The sequence below is a fragment of the Raphanus sativus genome, chromosome 2, assembly GCF_000801105.2.
Source record: "Raphanus sativus cultivar WK10039 chromosome 2, ASM80110v3, whole genome shotgun sequence".
Classification (NCBI taxonomy): domain Eukaryota; kingdom Viridiplantae; phylum Streptophyta; class Magnoliopsida; order Brassicales; family Brassicaceae; genus Raphanus; species Raphanus sativus.
Window position 1 is genome coordinate 26280905 of NC_079512.1, and position 21182 is coordinate 26302086.

General features: G+C 35.3%; 3 protein-coding genes and 2 long non-coding RNA genes across 6 annotated transcripts; 2 read left to right on the top strand and 3 right to left on the bottom strand.

Moving 5' to 3' along the window:
- Positions 1-1461: 1461 nt before the first annotated feature.
- Positions 1462-2799, bottom strand: LOC108840187 (uncharacterized). The gene is made up of 3 exons (XR_001947830.2): positions 2640-2799; positions 1985-2558; positions 1462-1808 (listed from the first exon to the last, which is right to left on the bottom strand). It is a non-coding gene; the product is annotated as an uncharacterized LOC108840187 (long non-coding RNA).
- Positions 2800-4985: 2186 nt separating this feature from the next.
- On the bottom strand, positions 4986-6924 carry LOC108840769 (uncharacterized). 2 transcript variants are annotated; one of them, XR_008942931.1, is made up of 6 exons: positions 6568-6924; positions 6384-6469; positions 6193-6266; positions 5752-5826; positions 5507-5672; positions 4986-5343 (listed from the first exon to the last, which is right to left on the bottom strand). It is a non-coding gene; the product is annotated as an uncharacterized LOC108840769 (long non-coding RNA). The 2 variants fall into 2 exon arrangements; XR_001947976.2 differs by having other exon boundaries at positions 5752-5804; positions 6568-6922.
- Positions 6925-8434: 1510 nt separating this feature from the next.
- On the top strand, positions 8435-10147 carry LOC108839046 (uncharacterized). The gene is made up of 6 exons (XM_018611890.1): positions 8435-8868; positions 8985-9095; positions 9400-9545; positions 9657-9785; positions 9901-9941; positions 10025-10147. The coding sequence occupies exons 1-6, from the start codon at positions 8435-8437 to the stop codon at positions 10145-10147; spliced, it is 984 nt and encodes a 327-aa protein (XP_018467392.1).
- A 3043-nt stretch (positions 10148-13190) lies between these two features.
- LOC108842120 (uncharacterized) lies at positions 13191-19245 on the top strand. Its single transcript, XM_018614943.2, has 10 exons — positions 13191-13329; positions 13963-14027; positions 14109-14329; positions 14422-16187; positions 16271-16371; positions 16559-18085; positions 18161-18209; positions 18287-18528; positions 18615-18719; positions 18824-19245. Exons 3-10 carry the CDS (start codon positions 14140-14142, stop codon positions 19032-19034), a joined length of 4191 nt encoding a protein of 1396 aa, XP_018470445.1. The 5' UTR covers positions 13191-13329; positions 13963-14027; positions 14109-14139; the 3' UTR covers positions 19035-19245.
- Positions 19207-21153, bottom strand: LOC108842121 (uncharacterized). Its single transcript, XM_018614944.2, has 8 exons — positions 20755-21153; positions 20581-20665; positions 20456-20497; positions 20199-20364; positions 20023-20075; positions 19722-19934; positions 19594-19640; positions 19207-19518 (listed from the first exon to the last, which is right to left on the bottom strand). The coding sequence occupies exons 1-8, from the start codon at positions 20991-20993 to the stop codon at positions 19467-19469; spliced, it is 897 nt and encodes a 298-aa protein (XP_018470446.1). The 5' UTR covers positions 20994-21153; the 3' UTR covers positions 19207-19466.
- Positions 21154-21182: the final 29 nt, after the last annotated feature.

A 21182-nucleotide genomic window follows, 5' to 3' on the forward strand; every position in this document is an offset into this window, starting at 1 on the left:
TTATGTAAATAAAAAATATAAGTATATTTTTACAAAATCTGTGTTTTCCTGTAAGAATAATTGTTTTGGTTATAAATATTAAATTTTGAGACTATTTTTGAAAATAAAAAATATGAATTTACAATAGAAAATGTTTTTTCCTTTATAAATAGATAGAAAATAGTAATCTTAATTTTATTACTTTTAGAGGGAAAAATAGAGATTGGATAGAGTATCTTTTAGAAAATCTTATAACGGTCATCATTACCATGTCTAGAAGATAAATGTATGTGCAATGTTCACACGACATCTCCCTAAATATCGATCGAAAGTTATATTTTTTGGTTTCTTGAAAGGAAACGAGAAAGAAAAATCGTTTTTGTAGTAACTTCTGAAAAAACGTTTTGCATAAGAATACACGTATCGCTTTTATCTATTTATATAATCTATATATAATAACAAACCAATTTTATTAAACAGCTGATGTCATCTTTTTTTATAGGAAAATAAAATTATAATCAAACGGTTGAGTTTGTTTTAGTTTGATGATCTAATGGATGAAATTTTGTTTAAGATAAAGACTATGACGTCATTGTATCAAGGGTTGCAAGAGAGAAGGATGTAATAATTTCATATGTAATTATTACAATTAAACTCAATTATATTGAATCATATGTAATAATTACATATGAAATTGTATATATTGAATCAAAGGATGAATGTTAAGAGTTGTGTCTGTTCATAAAAGTAGTTATTATTAAAGGTTACAAGAGAAGGTAGTTATTATATCAAGGGTTGCAAGAGAGAAGAGTTATGTCTGTTAAATTTCGTACTCCTTCAACTTTGTTGTTTCATGTTTATATAAAACATGGTCGTTGTCTTGTAAACATATCCATATTCTAGGATAAATAAAGTTATTGTTTCTCTCTCAAGTTAGTAAAATTCTTTTTCTGTTTTTAGTCACAATCATAAGGATTGTGATACAGATATGTTATACTCTGTTTTGGGAAACTAAGTTTTCATTTTAACAGTTTAGAAGATGTATTTAATTATCTTGCTGTTGTCCCTCTACTCCCTCTACAAGATAATACTACTAAAAAGATACGAAAGAAATCAACCATGTGCTCGTAAATATATATATTCTGATGATACTTGTAGATTCAGCGAGGCTTGAAAAGGTTAGCCTTAGTAAGATGCGAAGATGGGCAGGCGGAGTGGATGTTCTGGCCAGTGGCCAAGAGGAAGGAAAAGGTTGATATAATAGGAAACCACTTTTTTGTCTTAGTTGATGTCAGCATTTTTTTATAGGAAGATAAAATTTTAATCGAACGGTAAGAATTGCTTCTTTGTAACAATCTAATGGTCATGTTTTAGTTTCGTTTAGATATATGATGTCATCAGTAATCTAAACGGTGTGTTTCTTGACGTTTCAAGAGACACAACCCTTTCTCCTTCTTTTCTAAAGTACCAAAAACACAACCCTTCCAAAGAACTACCGAAACATAAACTTCCAGAAAACACAGTGTGTTTGTGTTACAAACAAAAAAAGAAGAAGTACCAAAAGACATAACCCTTCCAAAGAAAATTTCTTAAGAAATTTCCTTATTTATATACTGTTTCTTTGTTGCTTTTCTTTACAATGTTCTTACTCCAATTCATTTCAAATGTCCTACACTTTTCGTTATAGAAACAAGTGTTTAAAAATGCGGCCGAGTTGACGCGAGATCGGCCAAGTCACCGCTGCAAGAGAAGGTGATGATCGGTTGGCCTAGGCGTTGTTCCGAGTTATTACAGTGTCAGACTCCGGAGATATGAAAAGTGGCGTGTAACTGTGAAAAACAAGTGGAAGAAATCAATAAAAAAAATATCTGAAATTATTTCTAAAACGCGAAAACTTAATTTTGATAGCATTCATCCTCATAAGAAGAATAAAGTCAAGATTTGGAGCCCAAAAAGCAAGAGAAAACACAACAAAACGACTTTAAAACAGCTAAGGATGGAATACCCGTATGTGTTTCAGACAGCCACAGAACCCACTGTGCACTGCCCAATGAATAGAACCACCGCCTCCCTTGAGTAAAAACGAGAACCTATTACCCACGACGAGACGCCAAGCCGCAGTAACAAGAGAGTTGGTCACTCCCCTCCACTACAAAGAGATAACTCTTCGGATACACCACAGGTAGACGAGGAGGAGGGAGCCCGCCGCAACCTACACTCGCCTCCGCCACTGAAACCACTGAAGAGATCTACAGAGAGAAAATGAGAACCGCCGGAGGCAACACCCAAAAAATCGACTCTGTTCCCCCACAGCCTTCACCACCTAACTGAAACTCCGGTACATAAACCACTGACCACAGACGTAGAACCCCCCCCCCCCCCCCCCCCGGAGCAGATCTACAGCACCACGGCTGATCTCATCCCACATAACCAAGCATATATCGGTAACAAAAATGTACAGTGAGCAAAACAGAAAAAAAAACAGAAGAGGAGAGAGAGAGAGAGAGGAGACTCCTCTGACGAGGACGCCTCTGGCAGCCACGCGCGCTACTTCCGGGTTCCGGTCGCCGGAGCTTAAACTGGAGCAAGGAGGAAGAGGAGTTTTTTCAAAGAAAATGGTGTTTTTTAAAAAAGAGAAAAGACGCGTTTGTACAACTTACTCATCTTCCTTTCGCTCTATCTCCAAATCAAAAGGTATCTTTGTACACAGAATCGCCACGAAACACAAAACTGAAGTAATATTTACAAACCCTAAAATTACAAACCAACTTTTAAACTTAGGCTTTATATTTGCAGATGCAGGTTTCATTATATTTTTTAAAAAAAATATTGTATCAAAGATTAAATACATAAATGACTAAAATCTCCTAAAATGAACTTGAGTGGATCATATCATCCCAATTATGTAATTTTGTTTATACTCAAAACACATATTATTTAATCAAGTCCAAGTTAAGAAGTAACCAGAGGTCTTCAATTCGGTAAACTGAACCAGTTAAAATCGGATTAAACCAAAATAGAATAAGCGATTTGAATTTGATAGTACCACATAATCCAAATAGATGTTATTTTTAATAAATTGCATTATATGGATATAGTCGGGTGTATCGACCGATCAAACCTAATAAACTGAAGAAACCGATTGATTTAAAATATTAGTATACTTATATATAAATTTATAATAAAATAAGAAATAAGTACATAATTTATTTTATTAATATGATACTTATAATTAAAACATTGGATTTCATAAATTATCATTTTGTTTTAATTTAAAATATTATTTTTTAAGTTGAAAAGGTTATTTTGTTTCTTTCTCAATTTCGTAAAATTAAATAAAACAATTTTTATGTTATTGGTAATTATTTGTGCCAAAATATAGTTATAACATAATATTTTTAAGTTATTTTAGCAAATTTATCATAACTTCTTTCATAACCATATAATATTAATAATAATTTTTACAAGAGTGTGGATCTCTTTTAATATGTCTTTCATAATGTTACAAAAATTCGTACTTTATTATAAATTATACTTTTTGCTTATAACCGTTTCTATAAGAAATTTGCATCTTAAAAATAGTTGTTTTTAGCTCTCTGTTTATTTCAACTTGTTTAAAATCTCATTCAAAATATTGTACTTTTTGAATATCTCAAATTGATTTTTATACAAAAATCAATATATTTGATAAAAGATATAAAATTTAAATTCAGTTTGCAGAATAATTTTTTGGAGATAAAATTAAATCAATGCAATCATTTAAATGAATAACCGGAAAATGTAAATTAGTATTTGCAACTGTTAAAATAACCATTGCATTCTTTAGTAGCATTTGATTTTGGTAATCAACGGTTGAAACTTTAATAAAGACTAGAGACGGTCCCGGGCTACGCCCGGGTTATTTACGAATTATGTATTCATTCAAAAATCAAGGAGCAACGCTAAAGCAAAAGATGAAACTGACACCAATCTATATTACCACAGATCTCTGATCTCTAATGAATCTAAATAAGCGGAATTATTAGAATTTTTAGTGGTTAGATAAAAGCTATTAATAACTCTGTTTTCACTTGCGTTACCATAGTAATGAGTGACAATTTTGTATATACATATATTCAGCAAATGAGTGACAATTGTGTATATACATATATTCAGCATCAGAATAGATTCCAAGCTTAAGTCATTTGCCATGAACATAACCTGATAAGGCTTTGATCGTCGTAACCAGGTTTTCCTGTTAGGTTAGTTCTATTTGGGCTGTTTGACATTAACTGAAAGCCCAATCCAAATTGTTTTAGGTGAAATATATGTGTACGGCTTAAGAAACTAACGAAACAAAACCATGAATTATTAAGATCGACAGGTGGTAGCATTTGCCTTTCCCTTCTAATTGACGTAGCTACTCTATATGAAGAGAGTCTTCAACTGTAATCAATGTTGAATTTTTTTGCGTAACTGACATAGCTTCGCGCGGAGCGGTTGCAAATTTTGATTGAGTTGTGTTTGAAAACTTTAATCAATCTTATTATGGGATTGTCTTGTCCTTTGGTGTTTGTGTGATTTGTATATTGAGTGCTTCATATTTGATGTAACAGTCTTAAGTATTGCCAGTTATAGTGATAGATTAACATATGGCAAGATTAATTAGTGGAATGAACATTTGTAAAAGAAGTAAGGTGAGACACAAACAGGTTTGGCCGAGGACTATTTTTAAACTCTCAATTAGGTATGGGAATGAGTTCAAATTCAAGAAGAAAAAAAGAGTTCAAAGTCACTAAAATATGTGATAAGGTTAGAAAAACCAAACGCTTCCTATGATTTACTTGTGGTTTATATTTGTATTGTTAAGTAACCTCAGATGCCCACCACTTCATGTTTCACTTCGGTGAATTTAATTTAATCTACTAAAAACAGAGAGCCTTCTGATGGATCTAAAGTTTAGTCACTTAAATATATAAGCGCTGGTGTAGTGTGTTATTGAATAAATGGTTGGATTAAAGGTCAAATATTTCGAAATATTCTTATATTAGTAGTGCAAAGAACTAAACAAACATACGCAATAGTTTGAAAATGGCAAAACACCAAAGCATTATTTGATTAAAAAAACGAAGCAACATGATAAAATAAGGCTTCCATATTCACTCTATTCCGTACGGACCTTCTTAACAGCATGCTCAATTGTCTTGAGCTTTGGATTCTGGGATATGAAGCCATCCACTTCAGGGAGGTTCCCCAGTGCAGAGTCTGTAACTCTTGGTGTCTCCTTCGCATTGCTGTTGCCTAGCTTTACAAAAACTGAAACATGGCATAGCAAGAGTTAAGATCACTGTCCAGGCTGGTGTAGAGTATGGTCATTGTTTGTAACTGTCACCAAAAAGAATAGAAAAGTATGAGAAGTGATAAGTACATTCTGAAAATGCATAGATTGCAAATATGTTCTCAGCCAAACAAAACCCAGTGTGATTTTTAGAAGTAGGATCAAGTAGTATGAAAGAAATACTACACAAAATATAGATGTGGGATCTACCAGGATTCCTATCTAGGAGAAAATGTGTTGGATGTCGGAGGATTCAGTGACTGTAAGTCCTCCTTTGCTAACTTTAGTTTCAACTTTGCTCACTTCTTTTCCTTTGACTAAAAAAGCATTCCTCTCTTCCCTAAATTCTATTTTTCTGGTTGTAGTGAGAACCAGCCTGTTATAGGAGAACTCAGGGAATTGTAAACATTATAATCTTTGGTTTATATACAGTAAGACAAACCCGAAGACAATACCTTCTCAAAGTCTGTCTGAGTTGTTTTTCAAGCTCTCTAGCCTCCTCAGAGATCTAACCAAACAAAGCATCCATTCTGAATTAACTCAAACAGATAGAAAAATACATTTTCTGATAAGAGCAGAGGAAAAATGTAGAGCATTTAGTCTCCCATGTTAGGCATGTTCTACAGTTCCTATCCAAGAATGACATTAGTAAGAACATAGATAGAACATTTAGGAACTTGTGGGAAGAACATCAAAAGAAAGGTAGAAACTCACGTTATAGTTTCCGTTGGTGTCTTACATGTGAGAATATATTATTAATCTTTCATGACAGCCAAATTTTAAGAACTACCACTTTCATGATTATGAACACTTATGCAAAAACATGAAAATTCAGAACTTGCAGGACATAAAGCAAACATGGTGAAAGAGTAAAATAATGTGGAATCGTTTCTTACAATTTTTTTTCAGATAGTTCACCTTAGCTGACAAACTCAAGAATGATCTAGATTTTCGTTTCGCTCGCTAAAACCTGGCCACCCAAACACCACATGGGTAAGTTTACACGATAAGATTATGAGCACATAAAGAGTTTAATAAGATAAAAAGTTCTTGCTTAATAGTGAAAATGGCTATAGATGAACCTAACCGGATCACAAGCTTCAGATTCTTGCTTAATAGGCTGTTGTCCCTCCTTCAATTGCCCTAAAAAACTCGGATTCGTGAAGTCCATCACTGGGATGAAGAGAAAGATTGGAAGACTCTTTTTGAATCAAACAGACTGAAGTTTCATCGCAAGGGAATAATAAAAGATTCAGAAGAGCAGGCCTTACCTTCTCGCCGATGAAGATTAGTTGAAGACCAATTAGCATTCGGTTCTGGGAGAATATGGAGACCACGTAATCGAAAAAAAAAAACGGTGGGAGGAATTGCTGCTATGATGGGTTTAGAGACTTTAAGATTCACTCTTATAGATGTATCGATGGTGGAAGAGTGATGAATATATATGGCGGCCGTGTAAATCTGGTGCATCGTATATATAGAGTGGAGGAATACTTGAAGAGTGAATCGTCATCTGGAGGTTACAGTTTTGAAGACGACAATTAAGAATGCAAATCATTGATTCATCAAACTCAGAGATCGGAAAAGACAGAAGTGGAAGAGTTATCGAGTCTCAAAGCTTGAGCCGTAAAACAGTTTGTCCATAGAGTGGAACTGGGCTGAATTATTATTTAGACAAAGCCCACGCGAAATACCCATTATAACTCAACTTAAATGACGTGGCAGAAAGACAATTTCTGATTGGTCGAATTTCCTATCCTATGTGGCATAGCTCAATGGAGCTCATATTCTCCTTTTAGTAGTGTTATAGATTTCTGTGTTATTTTTAATTTTTAAACCGATTATAGACATATTGTTAATATTATTAAAGTAATTTAAGTTTTTATTAAAAAATTCATATGTCGCGCGGATTTGTTTCCTAGTTCGTAACAAAATTTTATAAATTTATTACTAGAAATATAGTTAGAACAATAAAGAACAACTAGAGCTTGACCCGTGCACCCGCACGGGTTGTTATTTTCATTTTATATAAATGAATATTATTTAAATTTTTATTGGTTTATATTTTAAATATTTATCATATTTTAAATATTTTATAAATGCAACAATCAAATAGTTTACGTGCTGTAGAAAATAGTGATCCGTGTCCGCTACTAAACGTATAATAAAATATTGACCTATTGATATGTTTGAGTAATATTTCTTTTAACATGAAATTATTTTTCAAATGTAATAAGAATTTAAATATTTTGATAAGATATGAATCATACGGTGAGATTTAGATACGTTAGAAAAAGAGTATTTGGTTATAAACATTAAACATTGTTTTACAAAGATATTTAATTTTTTGTTGAAAATAATTAATAGTAACTGAAATGACTAAATGTATATGTTAGAAATTTTTGAAATATATATAATCTTAGTTGCGATTATATTATATTAAAATAATATTCAATTACAAATATTTCATATTGTTCTATAAGTTGTTTAAAGATATTTAAATCTTAGCATATATAAATTTTATTTTTCAAAATAACTAATGGTAAGTTAAACATATATTTTAAGAATATTCATAAGATTGTTTAATATCGAATTTAAACTTGATTTTTGGTCAAAATAATTAATGGTAACTCTATCCAAGTTTAATATAGTTAAAATCGATTTTAAATTTTAATATCCCTAAAAATTAGCTAATTTGTTTAAGGAAATATATTAAATACGAAAATTAATCTAAACTTGATTTAGGAAATGGTTTAATAAATAGGAAAAGAAAATGATTCTTTAAATATAGGTTCATTTAATTACTTCAGTGGCATGTCATTGTAAATAAGTTGGAAAACTTAGGGATATATTATATTTGTACTTCTGTTTTAATAATATAGATTAATACAACGACTAATATGTTTGATACTAGTTTAGTAAAAAAAAGAAGTATTATTAACACTAGTATATATTTCATTTTAGTATAACTATAACTATATGTACGTGCCACGGATCTCGATGCTATAAAAAAAATCAACGGTCGAAGAACTCATCACCTGACAAACGAAATGATGACGATTTTGGACAAGATTGCCGTTCGCCTGTTGATATCAAATTCTTTCCCTAAGAAAATAATAAGAAAACACAAGAGCCTCCATGGCTTCTCCAACCTCATCCCATGGTCCTTCTATGGCGATAACACAAACCCTAAACCCAACTGCACCTCTCTTCTTTCCCAGATACCCTTCTCTGCATCATTACTACTTCTTGCCACCACCGCAGATTCACTTCATCTCCAACCCTAACCTCCCTCTTCCCTCTTATATCCTTGTGTACTATCCTTTATGGCATAATAATCTTAACCCTACTAAGTTTGAGGCAACACAAGAACTGCCCCCACTTCATTCTCAAGTCCCTAGCCAAGAGCTGGCTCAACCACCGACCTGTAGGAAAAGGGGTTTTGGCTGGGGAAGAAGCTGCCGACACCGTAATAAGCTGATGAGGAGGAGGATGAGGATGAGGATCCAGTATCAAGCTGAGTCCAACGGCGATACAACTGTCATGCTTAGAAACATACCCAACAAGTATACGTACGTATATTCATCATTCACTAGAAGAGTATTTGTTAAACAAAGGAGTGAAATCATTTGTTTTGTTGCGGATTTATGATGATGTATATCTAATCTTATAATTACTTTGTAAGCAGGAGAGAGATGCTTATTGAGTTTCTTGACGAGCATTGTGAATCAGACTCAAATAACAAAGAGGAAGATGAAGAGATTGCCTATGATTTCTTGTATCTTCCCATCGATTTCAAGTAAGTTTTTTTTCTGTCGTTTTTTTACTTTATCACTTTTCTTTGTTAATCTTTGATTAATATATTTGACAACATATATATATATATATATATATTTTATATAGACGTATGCGTGTAGGCAAGAAAAAGAACCTAATGATGCCCACTTTTTGGAAATGATAATCGATTGATAATTTGTAGTATGATGTATCGATTTAAATTTGTTTAGGTTTGATATATTTGTAACATAACAATGTCATAGGCTGATAGTTCAACCTTTTTTTCTATTTCTATTAAACTAAATTAATGGCACCAAATTGAGCAGGAGCAAAATGAACAAAGGGTATGCATTTGTGAACTTCACAAAAGCAGAAGCAGTGTTAAAGTTTACGGCGGCCTGCAACAACAAGCCATGGTATCGTTTCGATTCAAGGAAAATACTTGAAATTGCCCATGCTCGGATCCAGGTTTGTTCTCTGCTCATTCCTCTACACATGTACATAACTATATATACATATATATATATATATATATTTATTTTTTTTATCAAGCTTATTGTTAACATTCGTGTGTAGGGGAAAGATGCGTTGGCGAAACATTTTGAGCAAATGTCATATCCGGTTGAAGCCTACAGTGCGGTGTGTTTCATCCCTGCTCGCAGAGGACCAAAGAGTACGGGCCTCACTATCATGGTCGGGAAATGCACCGAAGCTATGATATAAGTCTAGAAGAGGCTGTTTCATCTATCATGTTATATATAGTTAGGAGTATGAATGTGTGTGCGTGTGTGATGAAGAAAATCGAACTATGAGTGATGGGTGTACTTAAAAAGGAAAAGAAAGGACTCAGACACCGAACCAAATCCAAGTAAAAGCTCTGGAAAGTTTAGTTTTGGATTTGGTTTTTGATGTGTGTGTGAGTTTTGACTTTTTCTTTGTGTTTATGTTAAGGGTCTATTTGTAATGGGTGTACTTAAAAAGAAAAAAGAAAGGACTCAGACACCGTACCAAATCCAAGTTAAAACCCTGAAAAGTTTACTTTTGGATTTGGTTTTAGATGTGTGTGAGTTTTGACTTTTTCTTTGCGTTTATGTTAGATGCTCTACGTGTTTCTTTTATTCCCTCTTTATATTGTTGGAACTATTCGTTTTAAATGTTATGAACGTTGTTTCTGTTGTTTTTATTTGCGTGTTGATAATAAGAATCAGTTTCAGAAAATTGGTTGAATTTGTGTACCTTTCTTCTCTTAACCTGGAAGGTACTCGCATTAGAACGATAACAACAGTAAGCAAGGAAAAATAGTATCAAGAATTATCATTTATCAGGACTTTTTTTTTCTTTTGTCAACGCTGGATACATAAACTATCGGGACTTTTTGGACCACAAAGAACACGTTCACTATTTGAAGTCGCATTCTGGTTATAACACGACCAGAGAATGTTGCTTAGGAATGTACTTTTTGTGAGGTAGTTTCAAATGTTGTCAGTATTCATTTTTTTAGTTAATATTATTTTCTGAATACTTGTTTGTACTGTATATCAAGTACATGAAGATCTTTCAAATATATAAAATATCGTTTGACAAAGTCTTTGTGTATTGGAGAATGGACCAAGAAGTGACGCTTACGCTTTTTTTGTTCTCTTCTCTTTTTATAGTAGAAGACTAGCTATCAATTATGGCAAAAGTGACTGACCTCTTTTTTATTTACAAAAAACGTAGAGACGGTTTAGTAAAAGTTCTATTTAAATGCAGTCGACACTTTGACAGTGCACCCCAGAGATAAGAGACACATCTTAAATTACGTAATGCACACCGAAGCTTACTTCTTGTCAGCCGTACGGCCGGAAAATCAAATCTTTGTTAAAGAAGAAAAACATATGACATTTGTTTTCATTTTATATGTAACAGGCCAAGTGCTACACGTAAAAAAATTCTTTTAATTTGTATGTATTCACATGTGATGATTATGAAAATGACTTAAATATGCGTGCATCGATAATACGCCATATTCATTTGGCCGGACAAATATTTACACATAGATTGCAGTCATTTCCAGAATTAATCTAGTGTTACAACTTACACAGTATGTTTTTAAAATTTAAATTTTACTGAAATAAATATATTTTCAAAAGATTTGCACAAACGTGTAGATCAAACTTTAGTTAATATAATTAATATATAAAGGTTTAACGGATATGCAATTCAATTTATTTTTTCTATGCCTGAATCTGTACTAATAATTAGTTTATGTTTTATAATAATTATAAGTTATTTAAATATAAATTTATATAATATTTTTTTGTGAAAATTTATTTAAAATTTTATTTTCTATTCTTTAATTTATGTTTGTTTATCAAACTATTCCTTTTAAAATAATTAGTTTTTAGCTATTTATTGTTTGAATTGACAAATGTATATATATTTATAAATGTATTTATAATGTTTTTTTATAATTTTAATCTTTTTAATATTTTGTAAATTGTAAATATATTTATCAAACTTATTACCTATTTGCTTAATATAACTGTAAATATAGTGTGTTTTATCATATATGTTTATTATTTTATCGTATATTTTAGACATTAAAGTTATTTATCATGATGCTTTATTAATTTAGATAAAATGTATGATTAAAAACTGTTAATACAATGTTGAATTCATATTATGTATGATAAAATTACATATAATAATTATACATTTTACCTATCTTTTTATTTGATAAATTTATTAGTATTATATATTATATTATCATACTAATAAATACATATCGACCATTTTTCTATTGTTTTAAATGTCATTCATAATATAATCTATAAATTGTAAGTTTACCATATTTGGTATTATAATTTCATTAGTTTAACATTTGTAATATTGATTTAACATTTTACCAAAAAAAAAACATTTGTAATATTGATTTCCACTTTTATTTATGTTTTAAAGTAAAATAAACAATTTTGATGGAAATATAATTTTTAGAAAAGTAACAAAATTATATGATGGTTTGTTTTCTGTTATTTTTCAAAAATTTATTATATTATAATTTAAATTATATATAATGTTTTTACTTTGGTATATTTACCACTAATTTATATTTTATTTTAAAATAAATAGTTTGGCTAATATTAACATAAAATACTTTTACATAATGATTTGTCAAAATATAATTGGACGTTTTAAATCATACGTAGACGCCACCAAAGTTTATATGTTTTATTAAACTCAAATTATGATTCATGTAAATAGAAAATGTATCTTTTGTTCATTTGTGTCTTCAAATTCTAATCATGGAACTTTAATGCCAAAATTTACATGGATAAATAACATTCGTTTTGTAACTATGTTGAATAAAAGTATAAAATTCTCCTCAAACTCTCCAAGTCTCTAGTAGTCTAACACTCGTTGCTTCTCCACACTCCTTGCTCTGCAATAAAGCCAACAACAGAATAAGATACTCTACCATTGCGGTTTGTCTATATATAAGCTCATGAATAAACTATACAAAGAGTGAAAGCTAAAATGCTTCTTCAGGTTATGCTCACACAAGGATACAAACCAAAGAGACAAGCTTTAAAGCCTGAAACAAAGTTACAAAACTGACAAAAAGACACAAGATCTAAGACAAGCAATCGCAAATTGCAGAACACACCTAAGTGGAACATAAACAAGTACAAGCTCCGAGAGAACATAAACAAGCTGAAAGCAAACAGCCACATCAAACAACAAAACAAACATGTGAACTAAAAGCAAGCAGCCACAACAAACAACAAAGCAAACAAGCTAATAAGAACAAACCCACAAACCAAATTAAAGAGGATGAGAGCTATAGATACGATGTGAAAGGAGATTGCTCGACGGACACAGCACGGAGGATCGCGATTGGCTTTACGGCCTCATGATGCAGAGCAATCTGTTTAACCGCAAAGAGAAGAGGAGGGAAGCTTTTCGTGTCTCCTGAATTTGAGAAGAAATCAGTAACGACGACGTTTAGATGATTGTTTTGCATCAAAAAAAAAGTAAAGAGGCTCAGGGTTTAAAAAAATTGATGTGGGCTGGGCTAACCCCTACAGACAAAAGCCCATATTAGCATCCCTAACTTACTCCTGCGTCCGTCCGCCGTTGAAAAATTTCGATCACTTTATCTCTCTCTCTCTCTCGCTCTCGCTCTTCGTCAATTATTGAGCTCGGTAACCCTAACGCACTCTTTCGCAATCGAAGTTTGGAGGAAGAAAGGCTTCCCATTTCTTGTAGATACAAGTGTAAGTTCACATCTTTCTCTTTCCCTTTTTAGAAACCCTAATTTTTAGTATGTGAGATTGATTTATTACCCCAATTTATTGAAGTGTGTGTCGTGTAGGATTTTAACTATGGAAAGCTCTTGTTTTGAGCTTTGAATTCTTGTTTTGAGCTTCGATTTGATTTGATCTGTAGTGGATTCGCCAGATTTTGTAGAAATTCTGTCAATTTTTTTTTCTGAGTTAGCTTTTGATTTTTTAGCTGCCATTAAAACGGTTTACAGAGGTGAATTGCGACTTGTAGAAAGATCTTGATGACATTTACTCAAATGAGGTCACGAGTTTGCTGGATTAGCGCCTAAAATTGAGTGTGTTATAGTTTCGAAATTTGACTCGAGCTTAAGTGGTCCCTAGTCGTCAGTGGCTCAGTGCACGTTTTTTTGTTTTTCCATATTTTATTTATGGAAACAATGCTGACTCAGGCTTCATTGTAACCTGAGGGATTAAGTCTCATGGAGATTTGTCTGAACAATGGTTTAGGTCCTTGAGGATTATGCCCACTGGTCTTCTTTTGACAGGATTTTTTTTAGCTTTTTTTTGTGTGTATATATGTATTAAACTTCAAATAAGCATTTAACTGTTTTGTTTGTTTCACAGGAAATCTTGAGTATCCTGAGCATGTTAGTTGCTGGAGGTAGCTCATGAATTCTCGGAGGAAAGAGGTGTTAAACCTGTTCCTCTATTTGAACTTACTTTAAAATTAAATGACACACAATCTTGAACTATTTTCTGTTTCTTTTCAGATATTTAAAATAATTCTCAGGAGCTAAATCTATGGCTGGAAACCAATATGGAGAGAGGATCCACAATTTCTTTGGACAGGAGAGCCTTTCCCAAGACCAGCATCAGTCTCAGGTCGTTGATGGAAGCTGGTCCAGTTTCAGTAACGGTCTTGTTGGAAACCAGAGGCATCTAGACCCATCCAGTATTGCCAATCTAAAGAGTTATAACACACAACAACCTGGTATGCATTATATTCCCTTATGACCGACTTCTAGCTTATTCTGTGTATTTTGCTGGAGATTTAAACGTTGCTTGCTTGCTTGCTTATTCCAGTTGATCCTGAGAGATGGCAGTCTTCAAATTCACACCAGGGTTTGAATTTTACGCAGCAGCAACCTATAAGGTCTGAGTACTCCGGAAGTCTATTGCAAGATAACAAGCAACTCACAAATGGTTACATGCATGGGATGGCAATGCAGAATGGGTCAAATGTTTTGGGAGTGGATGTAGAATCTAGTAGGAGTAACTTATCAGCGAAAGGATTTTCTCCAGACGTTCATAAAAGTCCTATGAGGTTTGAAATGGGAGAATCTCCGGTTAATTATGATTTCTTCGGTGGTCAACAGCAATTAAACAGCCAACTACCTGGCATGCTCCAGCCTTTTCCAAGGCAGCAGATGACGTTCGATGATATGCAACTACTAAAGCAGCAAGTTATGGTTAAGCAAATGCATGAATATCAACTTCAACAACAGCTTCATAAGCAACAGCTCGAGGCCAGGCAGCTCAATTCTTTGAATTCAAATACAGTAAATGGAAATCGCTCAAGTGATAATCAATCACACCTTATGGTTAATGGCATCCCTCTTCAGAATGTGTCTAGTAATGGTTGGCAGCCTGATCTCCTGACAGGAAATACAAACTGGATGCATTGCGGCATTTCACCAGCTGTTCAAGGTTCATCCAATGGGATTGGCACTGAGCACGGGCAGGCGAACGTACAGTTTGAACCTTCCTTGTACGGTATGCCTCTTGGTGGAGCAAATGCACCTCAAAACTCATTCTCTCCCGTTCAGATGAACAGGTTAGCTTCGCAGCATGGTTCCTCTCTCACCAATCAGCCTACTTCTTTTATGAATAAAGGTGATGTACAGGATAGTTTTATGCACTCTAAATCCACATACCAGGAGAAAGCGTTGTTCTCAAATACATCAGCTCTAGGTTCAGATAGTAGGCCAAATTTTGGAAGTTTCCAGCAAGATGTTCCACGCGAGAGACACATTCCAGTGCAGGAGAAATTCGATCAGATGGAGGGTTCTGGTCCACCAGAAAAATCGTATATAAAAGCGCCTGAAAATGTTTCTGCATTGCAGAAGTCGACAGCTTTAGATCCAACAGAAGAAAAGATTTTGTTTGGATCGGATGACAATTTATGGGAAGCATTTGGAAACAGCACTGATGTGAGCTTGACAGGAAATTTGATATCCAGTAGTTCTGACCTTAATGATGCATGTCCCTCTTTGAAAAGTGGAGGTTGGAGTGCTCTTATGTTATCTGCTGTAGCAGAAACATCCAGTAATGACGCAGGCTTTGGTAACAGGGTCCAGAATTTGGGCGTCAAGACTTCAGCTGCACCAAGTGAGAGACTCCACAATGATTCGTGCTCTATTCAAACGAATGAGGGGATTCAAGATCGATTTGGTATTTGGAAGGCTGCTTCCAATCCGAATATAGTTGCTCCTGTTGAACAGAAGAATCATTTCACCCAAAATCTACAAATGAAGGCAAACTATGGATTTGACAATGCCAGTGCGGAAAACAAGTCTAGTACTTCTAGGGATGCCCAGGGAAATCAACAGCGTTTGGGTAATAAATCTGTGGAGAAAGCTACCCCTCAAGCGAATTATAGAGATGGCAGTCAGATTAGTCGCAAATTTCAGTATCATCCTATGGGTAATATTGGCATCACTGATGAGCATCATGGAGAAAAAGTCTCTCATTTGCCACCCACACTGGAGCAGGTTTCTGCAAGAAATCAAGGGTATTTTGGGCAGTCAAAGTCTCTTGGTCAGCCACCTATGAACATGCAAATTGACAGGGTAAATTTTAGTCCATTGGTTTTTGACGTTGTTCTAGTAAAATCTGAATCCCTCCAAACATTCTTTTGGCTTCATTATGGCAGGGACATATTTTACAAGGCATGGGTTCAGAAACTTCACCTAGTACATCTGCTTCAGCGTACAGAAGTGTTGATATGTCTAATCAAGTGAAGAGTGCGTCAAGGTACTTCTTCTTTGAGTTGAAATTGTTTAGTTTGTCAACTAACTAACAGAGTTACCTAACTATGTCACCCTCAACGCACTGTTTTGACTAATTTTCATTGGGGATGTATGTTCTTACTGTGGTCATTGAGAAACTCTTATTCCCTATTTGCTTGCAATTGCCTTTCTGATTTTTTTTTCCTCTGCAGGCAGACTATGCTTGAGCTTCTTCATAAGGTGGACCAGCCAGAGGAGCATTCTGTGGAAACAAATGTTTCCAGTATTCCTCAATCAACACCCTCTACAGAAAATGGTGGTCAATTTAGGCATAGTCAGTCATCTGCTTCTCAGGGGTTTAGTTTACAGCTGGCTCCGCCATCTCAACCAGCTCCCTCACCTGATAACGTGCAGTTTTTGAATTCACTTCATACTGCCCCTGAAACGGGAGCGACAAGTCAATCAAGGTTTGCTCCATGGGCATCTAATCAGTCTTGTCCACAGCAATCCACTTATCAAGGACCATTTCCTGGTATCCCAGGAGAAAGCAACAATACCTCTGTTTTCCCATATTCCAAACTGGCGCCTGGTGCTACTCGACAACTAACTTCCAACCATTTAGTCAGTTCATCTTCCGAGTTGTCAACCCTTCAACTGAAAGAAAGAGATGAAAGCAGTGGCTTAGATCAACATGGACATTCAGCTGCAGGGTTTCCTATGATGTCTGCTCCTCAGCCTCAGGTTGGATCCAGCTCGCCTCAGCAGAGTTCACCTTCTGGTATGAGGTCTGACTCACGAGCTAATATGTCAGCACCGCAAAATCGGTTTCGGAACCAGCCACCTAAGCCTCAGCCAGATATATCACGGCCGCATCCATTTTCCAATAGCCACGTGGAAGACAGCTTCTCAAGGCAGGAGAAGAGAAACCAATTATCCTCTCAAAATGGAGACATGTCATTAAGTGGGAGGGGCATGGTGAATATGCATGAGTTGCAAGGTAATGAAATGGGTGCTAAACAAACGTCTGATGTTGCTTCCATGTTCTCCAAAATGGTTCAGAGCAATCGTCAAACCCTTGAACGCTCTCTTCCTTCGAACAACCTTCCAAAAGGTAACTTGAGTTACGATGAGCATATGTCTGGAAGTGGGGACGGTGACGCGACCAAGATGACTATGAAGAGAGTCGAGGATAGTTCTTTTCATCTTCAAAAGGTAGCTTCCAAAGGGGAGCAACAGTCGCCTTCAAGATCTGATGGTTTACTTAGAGATGGATTGAATCACAAGGAATCGGCGAACCACTTGCAGCATCTCGGCCAAACTGTTTCTCAGAGTTTCCCCAATACGACTCATTCTGCCTCGGCTGGAGCAGATCATCAACAAATCAGTCCTCAGATGGCTCCATCCTGGTATAGCCAATATGGAACTTTCAAGAACAAACTGGTGCAACCCGTGAATGATACAGGGAGATTCACCCCCTTGAAGATGGGAGAAAAATCTTCTAATGTTGGGAGCTCGGCTGATGGCTCACATGATGTTCAATCTCCGAAGCAGTTTAATATGCAGCAAACATCAGGCTCTGCACCAGGAGCGGAGACTCCCTCATCTGAGTCATTGCCTCATGGTGCCACTGAAAAACTTCTGAAGTTTGATAAACCAAAGAAGCGCAAAACCGCCACATCAGAACTTCTATCTTGGAATAAACAATTCACGCAGTGTCCTCAAAGGCTCAAGACTCTCAGGTGTGGCCTCTAAGCACTGTTTGTCCTATTTTTCCCATATGCATTACCGTATTTAACTTTATAAATTCGTTACAGTGAGGCCGAGGTTGATTGGGGAAGAGCGACTAATCGATTCCCTGAAAAAGTGAGTTTCGTAGCTTTTTTCTCACTGGTCTCTTTGTACAATTTTGTTAAATACGCTGATGGCCTGTGTTCTCGCAGGTGGAATTTGAGACTTCACTTGAGGATGGCTCACCAATCAGAGCAAAGAGAAGGCTTATATATACAACACAACTCATGCAACAGCTATTTGTCCCACCTTCTGCTAGTGTGATATTTTCGCTTGCTAGCTCAAATTATGAGTTTGTTGCATATACTGCTGCAAGAACTGCACTAGGAGATGCATGTAGCTCCACTTCTACTGATAGGAACGAGCGCCTTCTCCTCCTGAACAGATCAGATTTGTAAGGATGTTTACTGTTATCCCTGGAATGCTTGATACTTTGTAGAGTTGGGATGTGTATTGACACAAACTTATATACTCGTCTAGGTCGTCTGAGAGAAGGAAAACTGAACCAATCAGTGACCAGTACACCTCCAAAGCTGCCGAAGATTTCATTAGCAGGTCACATAAACTAGAGACTAACTTTGCAGGGTAAAAAAACACAGCTCTCTCTCTCTCTCTACTAATTGATTATAGTTGTAAATGGGATTTCATTTTGGCGGCTTGAGCTCATGAATATCTGGTCCTTGTTGCAGACTACAAAACGGAACTACGATTGCAGACCTGAGCGTTGAAGTCCAGGATTTAGAGAAGTTTGCAGTGATCAATCGTTTTGCCAAGTTCCACCCAACATCCTCATCTACGGACCGGACCGTGAGTTCACTTAGGTTAAACCCACAAAGATATGTTACTATAGCTCCAATGCCTCAGAATATTCCAGTCAGGGTACAATGTCTCTCCCTATAACTACTGATGAATCGGATCATATTATTCTGTTTTTGGCCAATAGTCCCCATTCGTATGTATCTCGTGCACCAAATGTTTCTATTTTTTTGGGTGGGTATGAGTTAGTTGGTCAGGATTCTGAGAACTGTGAAGGCCTCTATTGTTAAAGAAGCCGGATATTTGCTACTAGACATGTATAATTAATGTATTCATCATCACACGATTATTCCAAGTCAGTTGTATACTTAGTAAAGAAGAATTGCTCATAACAAAAAAAAATCCCATAAGGTTACAACCTATGGTTTCCAGTAAACAAAAAAAAAGTAAAGATTTTAAAAATCTGTCTCCGTCTCTGTCCCTCAAGTAACTTAGTGCTTTGTAGAAGCAGACATGCTTTGAATGAAGTCCACAGAAACTTAACCAGACGCCGGACTAACGAATAGCTTTCAAACTTTAGAAGGCGAGTTTAATTTCTTCCCCCACAGTGGCTAATATCTCATCAATCCTGTAACAAATATGGCTCATCAGAGTTCATTCCCTGCCCACAAGAACGACAGTGGTAAAAGTGTACATATTTTACCTATGGGTGTCGTTGTTAACCTCTGCAAGCCAAGTTGTCAAGTAAATCTGCATAGCAAGAAAGAAAGATCTTGTAATGATAAATTTTAACAGAAGCTTTTTCCTGTGTCTAAACAATCCATTATATACCTGCAATACTTCCGATGTTGGCTGGTGGGTATGCGATATAGGAGTAATACCGAGATTATCTTCTCTCAGTCTGGGGAGAATTGGCTCAATGGAATATAAAGAACATTTGGAGAGATCATCAAATTCCCCATGGTAAATCTCAGCTGACCAACTAGGCTTCACCGGTTGAGGAACTTCACAGCTTAAAGAAACCAGTTCCATTACGATTAATCTCTGTTGATAGTGATGTAAATCAGAAGCTAGTCGAGAGTTAGGTATATGCAGAAGGACTTAGGTGGAGAGACTAGGAGAGTATACAAACCTTTAGCATTACTTCGCGTTTGAACATCTCCACAAGCTCATCGGCCATCTTCTCTGTGATCATATCAACATTGCAAAAATAACAAGCTTTAGAGACTACAACCAGAAAAAATAAAAAAAATGAATCAAAAAATGAATCAAGTAATCAATAACTAGTTTTTGTTTTAATGAGGTTACCAAATGCAGAGACATTCAAAAAGTTAAACACAGGGATGCCACCGCAATCTCCAGCATCATCACAACTTTCCTTAGAGCCAGAGAACTGTATAATTGACCCGCTACTCGGCTTCATATAACATCTGAGAGATGAACTCACATTCACCATCTCAACAACAACACCTACCTGTGTATTTTACCACCACAGATCTGTTTACAGATTCCAAATTCACAAGAATATAGATAGATAGATAATCATGTGCCACACACACTCTCACCATTTCCTTGTAGGAAGATAGAAGCTTGATCCGATACGAACTCTGAACATAGAAAGAAAAGACTCACTTAATATGTGAAGCAAAAGAAAACAGAAGAGTGTAAAAAGTTGAAAACTTTCTTTCACCTGTTGCTTAGACAACTTATTCAAAGTCTTGTCCTTGATACCAACCATGTCACTCAACACACCAAACTTCATAGTTGGCACAAACCTATTATTGCCCATGGAAACACAAAAAAGATGAGTTTTAAATTTATAAATTTAATTCACTCAATGAAATAAAAAGTTAGGGTTCCACACGTTTGGGAGAGATACGCATTGACGAGCGAAGTAGCGTGAGATTTTCCGCCGGAACTAGCGGCGAGCCACTGTTGCCGACAAGTTGACAGCTTTGACCATTGGTTCCTAAGATTACGCTGAGCAGCTGGTCTCCATAACCTCATCGATGATGATGATAAACTCGCCGGAGATGGAGATGAAGAAGCTAGTGAAGTCGCTGGAGATGGAGAAGCAGGCGGAGGAAACTGTGAGTTGCTCATCCCTTTTGAGCTTAAAGGCTACTCTCAATAGACGAAGGATGGACTCCAAGGTGTACGACGGTACGATGCCGACGGCGTAAAGACGCCGGCGAGAGCTTCTTCTTATAGGGCTAACGGAAGGAAAAAAAAACAGTAAGGTTATAATTGTAATTACACCGGACCTTTTTTTAACTGGATTCAATAAAAAAT

What these genes read in the sequence shown, in the direction of transcription:
- LOC108839046 (XM_018611890.1), top strand. Translation starts at nt 8,435, where the DNA reads ATGGCTTCTCCAACCTCATCCCATGGTCCTTCTATGGCGATAACACAA. An exon ending in GGTCGGGAAATGCACCGAAG is followed by an intron (nt 9,786 to 9,900) that starts CTATGATATAAG and finishes ATGGGTGTACTT; the next exon opens with AAAAAGGAAAAGAAAGGACT. An exon ending in AGACACCGAACCAAATCCAA is followed by an intron (nt 9,942 to 10,024) that starts GTAAAAGCTCTG and finishes GTTTATGTTAAG; the next exon opens with GGTCTATTTGTAATGGGTGT.
- LOC108842121 (XM_018614944.2), bottom strand. Translation starts at nt 20,993, where the DNA reads ATGAGCAACTCACAGTTTCCTCCGCCTGCTTCTCCATCTCCAGCGACT. An exon ending in AACGCGAAGTAATGCTAAAG is followed by an intron (nt 19,935 to 20,022) that starts GTTTGTATACTC and finishes CACTATCAACAG; the next exon opens with AGATTAATCGTAATGGAACT. An exon ending in GTTAACAACGACACCCATAG is followed by an intron (nt 19,519 to 19,593) that starts GTAAAATATGTA and finishes TATTTGTTACAG; the next exon opens with GATTGATGAGATATTAGCCA.
- LOC108842120 (XM_018614943.2), top strand. Translation starts at nt 14,140, where the DNA reads ATGGCTGGAAACCAATATGGAGAGAGGATCCACAATTTCTTTGGACAG. An exon ending in TTATAACACACAACAACCTG is followed by an intron (nt 14,330 to 14,421) that starts GTATGCATTATA and finishes TGCTTATTCCAG; the next exon opens with TTGATCCTGAGAGATGGCAG. An exon ending in CAAAGGCTCAAGACTCTCAG is followed by an intron (nt 18,086 to 18,160) that starts GTGTGGCCTCTA and finishes AATTCGTTACAG; the next exon opens with TGAGGCCGAGGTTGATTGGG.